This window comes from Bos grunniens, chromosome 21 (genome assembly GCF_055505025.1).
Source record: "Bos grunniens cultivar Pamir isolate PY7600 chromosome 21, Bosgru_T2T1.0, whole genome shotgun sequence".
NCBI classification, from domain to species: domain Eukaryota; kingdom Metazoa; phylum Chordata; class Mammalia; order Artiodactyla; family Bovidae; genus Bos; species Bos grunniens.
In genome coordinates, this window is record NC_141185.1 from 67,647,590 (window position 1) to 67,660,882 (window position 13,293).

Below are 13,293 nucleotides of genomic sequence, written 5' to 3' on the forward strand. Positions count from 1 at the left end.
GAGGTGCAGACCTTGCCGTGCAGGGCAGCAGCCGTATAGAGGGACCAGCCTTTGAAGGCCACCGCGGGGCAGTGATGTTGGAGCTCAAGGTGGAGGGGACCCCCTTGTGTGCAGGAGCCTTGTGACAGGACACAGCAAAAGGCATCTTCAGGACAGAGTCCCAGAGGCAGAAAACAGAGAGAGCCTTGTACACGTGCCCGCATCTGGGCTCCGAGCTCCGTGTGCCCTCTCCCCTGTGTGCCCGTGTCTGGGCTCTGTGTGCCCTCTCCCCTGAGTGCCCGTGTCTGGGCTCCGTGTGCCCTCTCCCCTGTGTGCCTGCGTCTGGGCTCTGGGCTCCATGTGCCCTCTCCCCTGAGTGCCCGTGTCTGGGGTCCGTGTGCCCTCTCCCCTGAGTGCCCGCATCTGGGCTCTGGGCTCCATGTGCCCTCTCCCCTTGTGCTCGCATCTGGGCTCCCTGTGCCCTCTCCCCTGTGTGCCTGCATCTGGGCTCCGTGTGCCCTCTCCCCTGAGTGCCCGTGGCTGGGCTTTGTGTGCCCTCTCCCCAGTGTGCCCGTGTCTGGGCTCCCTTTGCCCTCTCCCCTGTATGCCTGCATCTGGGCTCCGTGTGCCCTCTCCCCTGTGTGCCCATGTCTGGGCTCCGTGTGCCCTCTTCCCTGTGTGCCCACGTCCGGCTCCTTGTGCCCTCTCCCCTGAGTGCCCGCGTCTGGGCTCCCTGTGCCCTCTCCCCTGTATGCCTACATCTGGGCTCTGTGTACCCTCTCCCCTGTGTGCCCGCGTCCGGCTCCTTGTGCTCTCTCCCCTGTGTGCCCACGTCTGGGCTCCGGGCTCTGGGTGTCCTCTCATCTGCCTCCTTTGGGACCACACTGCCCAGAAACCAAGGCACACATCCTCACTCCAGAAGCTCCAGGGCGAGAGCCAGGCAGGGCTCCTGCTTGGACACGTGCTTATCCCAACAGCATAGCAATGTAAACTGTTTAAAGAACTTCTTTTATGATAAAATATTATGTGTCTGCTTCAGTGGACTATAAATGCCCTTTTGCAGACATCACTGCTTCTGTTTTAAGGTGGAAAATATCGATGTTTACTTGTATGGAATACTCATTAGTGATTCATTTAACGCATTTAGGAATCTCAGTATGGATAAGAGAATCTTCCTGATGAAGCAGGCGTTCATTCAGTGACTGCTCTGGGCACTGCTGAGTCAGACCCTGACTCCCCTGTGGGGTTGACCTGGAACGTGGCCCCAGAGGTACCTGGTTGGCCTGAGAGGGCGCCAGGTGTCAGAGACTCGGGAGGGTCTGCAGGGAGGGGAAGGCGCACTCTCTGGGTGAGCTGGGTCACCAGGCTCTCCGATGCCCCGGTTTCTAGGGAATGCAAGCTCAAAGGCAGGGCCCAGGACTCTGCCCACATCACTGCCCTGCCTTCCTTTCCACCTAATGAGGTCAAATCACTTGGTCCAAAGAAGCTTGGGAAATGTTTGAGGTAGAAACTGTGAGCATAAGCTTCTTGCTGGGATGTGGAGACTGTGCGGTGAGTGATGGCAACACATTTGGCAGAGGCGTGGGTGCGCTGGGCCCCAGTGCGAGGAGTGGGCGGCCGAGGGCTGCGGCGTGACCCCATGCTGACCACGCTGCTCCTGCAGTGCGCCGCTGCAGTGGGGGGGAAGGGCGGTTAGAAGCACCTCTGCAGTCGTGGACCTGTGATTCCACAGGTCTCTAGAGACCTTGAGAGCCGAGTCTAAATGCCAGGAGGCCCGCAGTTCTTAATCAGAAGAACCAGGGGTAGATTCTAGGGCTCCTGATTTTTTTTTGCTTCAGTTTTGAGTGAATGGTACTAACTCTGCATCCTAGGGCATTGCTGAAGATGGAAAGGGGGTACATTTAATTGACACATGTTTTTGAAAACATTAAAACTTTAAGGCATGTTTGGCAATTTCTGTCGAACCAATTGTACACTTTTTGGCTTATGCATATTCATATATGTATATATATCATCTTTATACATATACATATCTACATCATCTTTTCTTATTAGTGCAAGGCAGTCTTGGCAAGGCTGCTGAGCTGGATGTCTGAGATGCTGAGGAGCCTCCCTCAGTCACCCCCCAGCCACGTGACCGTGGGCATGGTCCTTCATCACCGCACATTAAAAATGGTTTGAAAATGGACCTCACTGTGGTTCTGTGAGGGGTGGTGAACAGCGTTTAGCATAGTACTCGGCATTTAGTGAGCTATCAGACACTGCGGCTGTAACTGATGACGATGATAACGACACCAGTGGTGTATGTGTAGAGGTGTCTGCGGTGACTTAAGCATGAGGTGCTCTACGTTTGTGCTGAAATTCTGGATTTCTGAGCTAGGTGTTACTTGATGATTCATCTCTTTGTTCACAGTCAGGTCTTGGTGTCTGTTTATATTTGCTTTCTTTAAACTTTTTATTGTGGCAAAACATATATAATACAAAATTTACCATTTTTGTCTTTTTTATTTTTAAGGTAGAGCCTCTTTGTTATGTTGAACTTTTTGTTTTTTGGCCACGCCACGGGCTTGTGGGATCTTAGTCCCCTGACATGCCCCCACGGTGAGAGTGCAGAGTCCTAACTGGACCTCCAGCGAATTCCCCCATTGTAGCCATTTTTGAATGTGCAGTTCTGTGATATGAAGCACATTCAGTCTTGTGCAGTGACCGCCCCCCCATCCATCTCCAGAACTTTTTCACCTTCCCCATATTAAAAATATGGAGTTAGCATGTGTGGCATAGAGTGGTGGACTGGACCTTCTGTCCTTGCTCTGGGGCTGGACCAACAGGAGCTTGGCTGGTAGGTGGCTTGGGCACCACCTTGAACCCAGTTTGGCAGGAAGTAGATGGGTAAATGAGTGGGTGGAGAGAGAAATAAACACAGTTCTTACATGGGGGTATTAAGAGATTGCCTGTTAAGTTGGAAACAATCAAGGTAAGTAGAATTTTCTCATCCAAAAGATGTGTTCTGGACACAAACTCTTTTTAAATGGGAAAGTCAAAGATGGGCTCTATATTATATTGGTTTGTTACGGCTACAGAGTGGCCCAAACAACAAATTTATTTTCTCGCAGTGGTGGAGGCCACAGAGTCCAAGGTCGAGGCGTCCACAGCGTTGCTCTCTTTGAAACTCCTCTCCCTGGTTTGTAGATGGGTGTCTCCTCCCTCTTTCTTTTCAGTCATCCCTCAACACATGTACACGTGCATGCGTGCATGTGTGTGTGTGCGCGCACGCGCATGTGTCCACAATGCTGGCAGATTCCCTCTTCTTAGCAGTACACCAGGCAGATCGCATGAGGGATGAGGGCTCACCCTAATGATCCCATTTTACCTTACTTAACTTTGTAAAGACCCTGTGTCCAAATGCAGCCACATTCTGGGGTACTAGGGATTAGGACTTCAACATGTGGATTCTGGGGGTGGGAGTGAGGAGACACAGTTCAACCCAGAACAGTCTCTGCAGATCCCTCCAGGTCTAGAAACCCTCCCCAACAAGCAGACGAAGGCAGGTATCCCGTGGCCTGGGCACACACATTCCCCAGGGCACAGGCTTATTGGTAGAACGTTACAAAGGCAGCTCTGACGCTCCAGAGACAGAATGTTCTAGTCTCTGAGCCATGCACGTTACATTTTTCTTCGAGAGAAAGAATCATAAACAGAGACAGAGTATTTTAAGTCCGCCCTCCCTGTCTGCCAAGAATAACCCTGGTGTGCTGGGGAACTCACCCGCTTCAGGGCCGTCCTGGGCGTTGCATCGGCAGAGGTCTGCTCTGGAAAAGGCAACTGCCTGGCTTCAGGAGGATCCACAAGGCCTGAAATAAATACACTCCTCCAAGCATAGCCGTAGTCTGGAGCAGAGCCAGAGGGCATTTCAGTCCACGGGGAGAGGAGCCCATAGCTAATGAAACTTCAAGAAGAGTCTTTCAAGCAGCGCTTTCTTTTCAGCTGTGGAATCGAGCTACTACTGTGTAAACAGTCACAGCCTGGAAAACAGTCGGGCTGACTTTTGAGTCACTACCTTCACAGCTATCTTCTCTGCCAAGTGGGGGGTGCTGTTGTGCTGGAGTAACCGTTACCTGGGAGGGGGGGTCACCAGTGTTTCTACCATTCCTCTGATGTTTAGCCAGTTACCCTTTTTTGTGATGCTAGGCTTGCGTGAGCCAAGACAGATCTGTTGTTTTTTTTTAACCACGTGGTGACACTTGATGGATAAAAGAGAATGGCCAGTCTGATCCAAGCAAGCTGGTTTTAAAACTCTGTAGACGGGCCTCAGTAGTTTACACTGGAGGTGTGTCCCAGTGTCTCTCGTTCGCTGCCTGCCACCCACCCTTCTTGCCCGTTCCCTCTCCGCACGCATCTCTCCACACGAGCCAGGCCTCGCTTCATCTCTCGCTGCCAGACTCTAAGTGAAGGGCTTCCTTTGTGATGAGCTCTCACTTTTTCATCAAGCAGGATAAAGAAATTATTGGCTTACACACTGATTATTTAAATGTTTGCCCCCAGATATCTGTGAAGAATGTTTAGAGCATGTTGAGGAAATGATATTTTTATTCTAAGCTCCTGTTTTTCAGATGGAAGCTGCTTCTCCGAATCCGTGTAGAAAGTTGGAAGGTGGGGCTTTGTCTCAAGAAACTCAACTCATCCCTGCCCTCTTCTACCATATATGCTTAATTTACATTAAAGCTGCAGTGCTGTGGGCTCACTGACAGCTGTCGTTCACTATAGAAACAAAAAGGCACGGGCCAAGCACTTTGTGGGCGTGTGTGCGCGCGCGGGGGTACGTGCACAGGTTACAAACGCAGAGTCCTTCATGAAATGCTGCCGCTGTGGGTGGGAGACCAAGAAGCAAGTGACTTTTAGATGGACAAGGCTGACCCCAGATCTCTCTAATGTGTACGTGCTATTATTTTAGGTCTCCGAATTCAATCCTTTGACGTTCACCAGCATAATCGAGTGTGAGAAGCCCAACAACGACCTGACTAGGTTCCGTGGGTGCATGTGAGTATCGGACCTCTGCCTGGGCTTACCCTTCTGTTTGACACACAATATGAGTGTGTACAGTCGACCCTTGAGCAGCTTGCGGTGTGGGGTGCCAACCCCTGCCAGTGTCCATGGTGGATTGAGGACCTGCCAGGGTACCAAAACCACGGATTTTTAAGTCCCATAGTCTGCCCTCTGGATCTGTACTTGCACGTCTGTGGATTTAGCCAAGCTTGGATGATGTAATACTGTGTTTGCGGAAAAAACCCTGCGAATAAGTGGAGCCACACAGCTCAAACCCATGTTGTGGGACGGCCCACGGTGTATAGTATAACACAGCGTGTGTCTGTGTGTGAGTGCAGCCTTTCAGGACTACTGCCCTGTCCCTGAGCTCACGGGGCTGCTTGACAGGAGTCTGTCGGCCGTGGACGCTGGTCAGATCGCCTCCGTCCAGCAGCCTGGGAAGGTGAGGGGGTGAGAAACACGGTGACTGCACGTGACCGCATAAGTGGAAGCACAGACGCCAGGCAGAAGGAGCCTGCCTGGGAGGTCATGCCTTCGTTCATACTCTCAGCCATTGAACAAGTATCTGCTGAGCACCTACTATGTGCTAGGCCCTTTTTAAGGCTCCAGGGATAATGCAGTGAACTGAAAACAAATTATTTCACTGTAGTCAGGGGAACACAGAGACATAAACAAAATTAAAAGTCCTCAAGCATGTTAAATAGATAGTCCAGCTCCTTGCTCCAAAACAGAGAGACAAGAAAGGTAGATGAATGACATGGGATCAGCTGCCTGGTGGTCTTTGTTGAAGCTGGGCTGGGGGCTGTCCGGGGGAAGTAAGTGCCACCCTTGTGCTTCTGCGAATGGTTGGAAATTCCTGTAATTGTGTTAATAGTTGTACAGGCTGCGTACAGGCGGTGTGAGGAAAAGGGAGGTGGGAGAGAACAGGGAGTCGCATGGACTTGTGGAGCTGGCGGGGGTGCCCCGCCGGGGCGCAGCTGTGTGGACCCAAGCCGGGGGCCGCAGGTGTGATGCAGGGAGCTGGGGCCTCCCGCAGCATCCAGCTCTGCGGGGCCAGCTGCTCAGGATGCTGCTTAGAGGCTGAGGCGCAGCGTGGCCGCCACAGACACGTAGGCGGGGCTGGAGCTCTGCTCCTGGAGGGGCTCCACTGCAAGAGCTTTTGGCATGAGTTCGAGGCCTCTGCTTCGCTGACACGTTCCGCATCATTGCCTGTGTGCGTGCAGTGGGCTCCCCGTCTTGTTGGGGGCGATGGGGGAGTCAGTGAATGAAAAGTGTGCACCATAAAGGGCAGGAGATATTCACGCCTGCTGAAACTGCCCGTGCTTGCCTGTTCTGCCCTGAGGATCAACCAGAACTTGGAAGTGTTAGATCACCCCTTAAAACAACTGGTTGAAGGAGGGCAAAACTGTTAAGAAAAATCCTAAAATGTCAGCTGTAAAATTTAGGGGCAGATATTCAGGCCTCCGTCTGAAAGCGGTCTTGTGTGGGTTTCCCAGCCCCTGTGTGCACCGCCCACCCCTAGCCCCAGACTTTGTACATGTCACACCATCCTTGGCACCACCCCAAAATCTCCAGGGCCTGGCGGGCAGAACAGAGCAGACCCTGCAGTGAAGGAGGTGGGGGCAGCCTCTAGGGAGAACATTCTGAGGGTATTCTTGCTGATGGGTAACTTTTGGTGATAACTCTGACCTCCTTCTCCAGGCTGTATTGTGGCCGGTGCCCTCCTGCTATGCGGGGTGTCAGGCACCCTGTGGTCAGACCACCCCCCACACAATTGTTGCCTGCCCAAGACTGGGACTGGAGCTGGAGGGGCTTCAGTCCCTAGTCAACAGCTCTCGGTTCTGCCCTTGGGAGCTCCGTCTGTGTTTGTTGGTTGTTGCTCGGTTGCTCAGTCATGTCTGAGTCTCTGCAACGTCATGGACTGCGGCACGCCAGGCTTCCCTGTCCTTCTCCATCTCCAGGAGCTTGCTCAAACTCATTGAGTCAATGATACCAGCCAACCATCTCATCCTCTGTTGTCCCCTTCTCCTCCTGCCTTTAGTCTTTCCCAGCATCAGGGTCTTTTTCCAATGAGTCAGTTCTTTGCATTAGGTGGCCAAAGGATTAGAGCTTCAGCTTCAGCATCAGTCCTTCCAATGGATATTCAGAGTTTATTTCCTTTAAGATGGACTGGTTTTATCTCCTTGCCATCCAAGGGACCCTCAAGAGTCTTCTCCAACACCATTTCAAAAACATCAATTCTTGGGCACTTAGCCTTCTTAATGGTCCAACTCTCACATCCATACATGACTCCTGGAAAAACCACAGCTTTGACTATGTGGACTTTTGCTGGCAAAGTATCTCTGCTTTTTAATACCTCTGTGTTAAACAGGGATATTAACTACATCTGGCTTTTACTGAGGCTGGCAGACTCTGGAGCCCATGCTTTCCAGCAAGACAGTGCCGGTGAACTACTCTACTTTATTCATCTGTATAATGGGGAGAATCCAGGAGGCCCTTGTGTCATGGGTGCAAAGCTTTGCCAATTTAGTATGTGGAAAGCTTTCAGAAGGGGGTGGTGCTTAATAAACATTGGCCACTATTATGGTCATTGCTTCTGGGTTAATGCCGTTGTAGGATAGAGCAGGGAGAGCCCAGTTAGCAGGAAGGCTGAGGGGAGAACTCAAATACTCCCTGGGAAGGAAGATCCAGTGGACGAGCAGGCCGGCAGGAGGGCTTGTCTCCTATGTGAGGATCAGGGAAGAGACTGGTGGAGGAGAGATGGGAGTTGGGATTCCCTGCACGTGAGGAGCTGGCGAGTTCAACTGGTGGAATGACCCAACTGATAGAAAAAATGCATATGATAACAGTTCGGGGAGTAGGAGCTGGATTTACAGGTTTGAGGAGCCTCTGTAGATTGTGTTTGAAGATGGAGATACAGCAGACCAGCGTGGGTCAAGGTCAGAGGGCACGAGAGGAAGGGTACAGATGGCGGTTCCCACAGCCCCGGAGCAGGGGCCGGGGATGCCCATTCAAGCGCAGCGCGGTGATAGAAGCACAGGAGCCCGACTCGGGAGGAAGGCGGCCATGCGCGGACTCTGTGGGAGCCCGGGAGTGAGGGCCCCGCTGTGGGGGCTGATGACGAGACGGAGGAGGACTTCTGTTTCAACCACTCATTCTAGAAACGGGTCTCGAAAAGGAAGGGCCGAGCCGGGAATGAAAGCCTCAAAAAAAGAAGAGGGACACTTTGTAGGGAGAGAGAAATAACAAAGGCTGGCTGGAGATCTCCAGGGGCCCTCCATGGGCGGGGACTGCGGTGACCCGGGAGGGCATGTCCTGCGGCCCTCGCCCACCTGCAGCCCGAGCACCGCCCCCGCGCCGGCCCCAGCGGCCTTTTTCGGGAAGACGCCTCCAGAGGACCAGCCCCAGCGGCCTCGTTCTCGGGAAGATATCTCCAGTGGACGGCGCCGCACCCGCCGCCAGGCTGACTCAGCTGCCCAGACGGACGCCTCCAGCAGGCACTCACGCGTCTTCCTCGCTGGCGCCGCCCGGTTACGTGGCAAGGGCAGCCCCCCTCAGGGACCTCTCCCGCTCTGGTCCAGCCCTGTTACCCTGTCACGCTTTTTCTCACTTTTCCCAACAGGCCGTCCTGCCCGCGGGTTCCACCAGAGCCTGGCCTGCTCAGGTCCTGAGTACCTAGACCGCCCCTGCAGCTGCGCCTTGCTCTCTCTACTGGGCAGTATTTGGGGTTTGCTACAAGGAAGTCAGGGTGCAGATGGGACCCTCTCATGGATAGGCCTGTCCAGCCGGGGCTCTGGGGCTGGCTGTTGGCAGCGGTGTGTTGAAAACGCCTCCCTCTGTGACTCGGGCGGAGGTCTGCAGGAAGAGTGCTGGGGAGCGGGAGGCAGCTGAGCAGGGCCTCGGAGAGGGGCCTGAGCCCAGGTCCTGAGTCCTCCTCCAGATCCTGAGCCCTCCGCCAAGCAGAAGGGAGGGAGAGGACCTCCGCCCGCCTCTGGCCCTGACGCTCAGGCTTGGGGCTGCCCTGGGCTGGATGGAGAGCTGCGGCTTAGCCTCAGGTACAGAGCAGCTGCGGAGCCAGTTCCCTGGTTTGCTGGCTCTCGTTGTCTGCCCCTGGCGGCCTGCCTTCGGCCGGCCTCAGCTGCCGCCCGGTAACCCCACTCAGGCCACCAGGCAGGCCAGTGGGTTTCACTCTTAATCCAAATGTGAAACCTTAGCTGTTTGCAGCTGGAGAACTAACCTTGCTTAAGATTGTACCAAGACTTCTCCAGACAGTCCCAGCTCATCCCCTTCCCCTTAGGAAAGTTATCCTGTGTTTCTGAACCTTGGCTTCCAGCAAATTCTGGACAGAACAGTGGCTGACAATGGAGTGAAAGACCCGATGTGAATCGAAGCACTTCATGCCAGAGGGCGGGGTCAGCCATGCTGTGTGGTCCCTTTGGTGTGAAATGCCTGCAGTAGGGAACATCTTTAAAGGCAAAAAGGGGATTTGTGGTTTGCCAGGGTTGGACATGGGGGAGGAATGGGTGGTGACTGCCAATGGGTATAGGGTTTCTTTCTGATGAAAACATTCTAAAATTAGCTGGTGGGGATTACTGAAAAACTCTGTGAATATACCAAAAAACCTGGGCTGTACACTTAAATGGATGAATTTCACAGTATATGAAACATAGCTCAGGCTGTTAAAATAAAAGTGTTAGGCGCCTCATTACTCCAGTGTGCTTTAACGCCCACTGGCTTTTATAACTCTATTTTTTGGTTTTGGCTGTGCTGGGTCTCACTGCCATGCAGGCTTCCCTTCAGTTTTGGAGGAGGGGAGCTTCTCTCTAGTTGCGCTGTGTGGACACCTCCCTGCAGTGCCTTCTCCTGTCACAGAGCACAGGCTGTAGAGCACTGAGGCTCAGTAGCTGCAACACGGGTTTAGTTGCTCTGCAGCATGTGGCATCTTCCTGGGTCGGGGATCACACCTGTGTCTTCTGCATTGGCAGGCGGGTGTTCTTTACCACTGAGCCACCAGGGAAGCCCCTGCTCGTTGACCTGAATGCAGTCCCTTTAGCTGTGAATGCATGCTCAGTTGCTCAGTCTTGTTTGACACTTTGCAACCTCATGACTGTAAGCCGCCAAGCTTCTCTGTCCATGGGATTGTCCAGGCAAGAATACTGGAGTGGGTTGCCATTTTTTTCTCCCGGGGATCTTCCCGACCCAGGGACCGAACCCACTTCTCACGCGTCTCCTGCCCTGCAAGTGGATTCTTACTACTGTGACAGCTGGGAAGCCCCGTCCCTCTAGTGAAGCACTTACGAAATCCTCAGAGAGAGGAGCTGAAAATACCACCACTGCCCACCTCTTCCACTGCCCTGGGCCCTGGCAGCCCAGAGAGTTGCTGTGGATGTAGACTCTGGCCATGAGGGCACCCCGCTCCTCTCGCCCAACAGCTCTAGGGCAGAGTCATGGTGGCCTTTGAAGCCACTGGTTAACCATTTTCACTTACTCCTAAAGAATGAATAAAACAGAGAGGTTAGTTGGTTTTGTCTTCGAATTCAAGGTTCCGTTTCCAGCTGTAAAGCTGGGCCCTGTTTCTTGTCCTAAGTCCTCCGTGAAGCGGGTTCCGGGGTCCCTGCCTGCAGGCCACAGAGCCTGCGTGACCACGGGGAACCTCAGGATACTGGCCGCCACCCAGGAGCTCTTCTACGTGGTTCAGATTAAGCGTTAAAGGGTGTGACTCTTTGCTTGGGCTGATGTGGACTGGGCAGGTTAAACCACAGAAACATACTGTCTCACAGTTCTGGAGGCTGGAAGCCTGAGATCCGAGTGTTGGTGGGACTGGCGTCTCCCGAGTTCCCTCTCCGGAGCGTGCAGACGCCCACCTTCTCCCTGTGTCCCCACACCGCCTTCACCTCTGTGTTTGTCCGACTCTGCATCCGAATCTGTTCCTCTTATAGAGACAGCAGGCCTGTGGGGGTGGGCCCCACCCATATGCCCCCATTTTAACTTAATTGTCTCTTTAAAGACCTGACTCCAAGTGCAGTATTCTGAGATACTGGGGTTAGGACATGAACAAACGAATTCTGAGGGAGAACACACGTCAGCCCATAAAAAAGAGCTGCTGAGGGCAGTGTGCTGGGCTCATGTTGTCGTGTGCATCTTCCCAGAGTCAGCCTGAGCCTGCGGGACCCTGCCGCCCTCTGCAGGGACTTTCCCCCTCCAGAGACTGAGGCAGCCCTTTTGCTACCAAGCACCTTCCAAGTGACACCATTCTCCAGCCTTTCTCCCCTTCTGACACAGGGTCATCGCTCAGAGTACAGTCCTCATTGTCAGTGTGGGCGGCCGGGAGCTGTAAACAGGCCAATGAACCCGCTGAGATCAGTTCTGGTCTGACATGATCTCATTAGAAAGCACAGCAGTTGCTAAAAGGTGTAGGTCATGTCAAAGGAAGCTTAATGGAATAAGTGCCTTTTTCTTGTTTCTGTTGAGTTCATCTCTTGTTCTGAATAAACTTAACTGGTTTGGTTTAGATGACATGTCCTTGGCTGCTGTTCTGAGGAGTGGTTTCCATGCCTGGCTGTTGCAGAGAGAACCGTGGTGGTGGAGCTGGGTTTGATGTGTGACATCTCCCACGTGCGGGTCTCTTGACACCTTAGCTGGCACTGAGGTCTCAAGTCTTGAATCTCTTTTTAAAGTGAAACTTTACTCTGTTCTGGAATTGCCACAAGGAGGGTATTACACAGGGTTGGTTGCCCATGGGTCTGCACATTATTTTGCATGACTTCTGCAGAAACTGATGCTGTGATGGTAAATACCAGGTTTGCAGGAAATGTGTCCCACAGCATGTGCTTTGGCCTTATCTTTATTGTGTAGCTTCTTTTCTTCACTGTGAAATATTTTGATTTTCCTGGTTGTGAAGAACGTGGATTGTGTTTGACACATCCCTCATGCAGGTGACCAGGGACTGAAGTGGCAGGAAGTACTGTTTGCACCAGGAAAAGACCTTTTGGGCTCCGTTTCACCTTGTTCCTCTCCACACCAGCTCTGTTCCTGGTCAGTGGGCACTGTGCTAGGAGCTGTGGGAAGGATGGTACTTGCAGGGGTCCTTGATTGGCCTCAGTACCTCAGAGAAGGAGGCGGGGCTGGGGGTGGGCAGGAGGGCTGGAGAGGCCTGTCCACCTAGGCTGTGAGCGGGTGGCTTCCTGGAAGGCGGGGGCTACTGCCTGGTTGATGGAGGTCAGGCTGCGCCCCTGCTCGAGTTCTGGAAGCCTCCAGGGCCTCCCCTTGAGACCCATTCATCAGGCTCCTGGGACCCCCTCCATGCCAGCATAGGACAGTCTTGGCTAACAGGGCTGAGGCTGTGCCTGCCATTAATGGGTCAAGAAGATGAATTTAAAAAGCAGTTGCTTGAACTTTGTATAGTCTCTGAATCTAAATAACTCATGCTTTGTCGCTCAGCACGTCCGACTCTTTGCGACTCTATGGACTGTGGCCCACCAGGTCCTCCATTCATGGGATTCTTCAGGCAGGAATACTGGAGAGGGTTGCCATTTTCTCCTCCAGGGGATCTTCCCAACCCAGGGATCGAACGCACATCTCAGGTGTCTCCTTGCATTGGCAGATGGATTCTTTACCACTGAGCCACCTGGGAAGCCCAATAAACCAAATTTAAAAATTGTCTCATGGAATTTATCACATCAAATTTAACATGTTGATGTTTCTAATGACTTTTTATAAGAAGAACAGAATGTAGACATTATTGTTGAAACCAATGTGATCCCTTTTTCTAGAGAAATATTTGTACTTTGTGATAATATGAGGTGTACTGGTGAGCAGTGTTCTCTGTGGTGAATTGGCCGTGGGCAGAGCCCACCTGTCAGGGTCTTCCTAGGCAAGCTTCCTACCTTGGGCCCCAGTCTGGGCTCTGCCCTCTCTAACTGTGGCCAGTCTCTGTGGTGACAAGCCTACAGTAGCCCTGCTTCCAATTCTGATGTGTGGATCTTTCCCACACCAGGCAGTTCTGTGACATCAGCCGGCTATCCCACAGTCTAACTCAATTCTGACACCACGCAGGGAGAGTATCAGATCCCATGGGTAACAGGCTCAGTCCTGTGTGTCAGGAACAGCCAGGCTCAAAGACCAAGTATTGGAACAGCGGACATTCCTAATGCTCTTATCACTTAGGAAATTACAAGAATTTTGGGAGCTCTTTGCCAGGTACTGGGGCTAAATATTAGAATAAAAGGTTATTCTAGCAGTCCTGTTTACAAAGGTGTTAGGAACCCTGTG

At 52.7% G+C, this 13,293-nt stretch overlaps 1 protein-coding gene across 9 annotated transcripts in view; it reads left to right on the forward strand.

Moving 5' to 3' along the window:
• The window catches only part of ATP10A (ATPase phospholipid transporting 10A (putative)), a 183,039-nt gene that overhangs the window by 116,086 nt on the left and 53,660 nt on the right, over positions 1-13,293 (forward strand). For all 9 annotated transcript variants that reach the window (XR_015150598.1, XM_086365414.1, XM_086365406.1 and 6 more), the window contains one exon: positions 4,931-5,016. Coding sequence is in view for 7 of the 9 variants with exons in the window: in XM_086365414.1 (XP_086221540.1) it covers positions 4,931-5,016 (86 nt within the window). In the remaining 2 variants the exon portion in view is untranslated. The remainder of the gene's footprint in view (positions 1-4,930; positions 5,017-13,293) is intronic.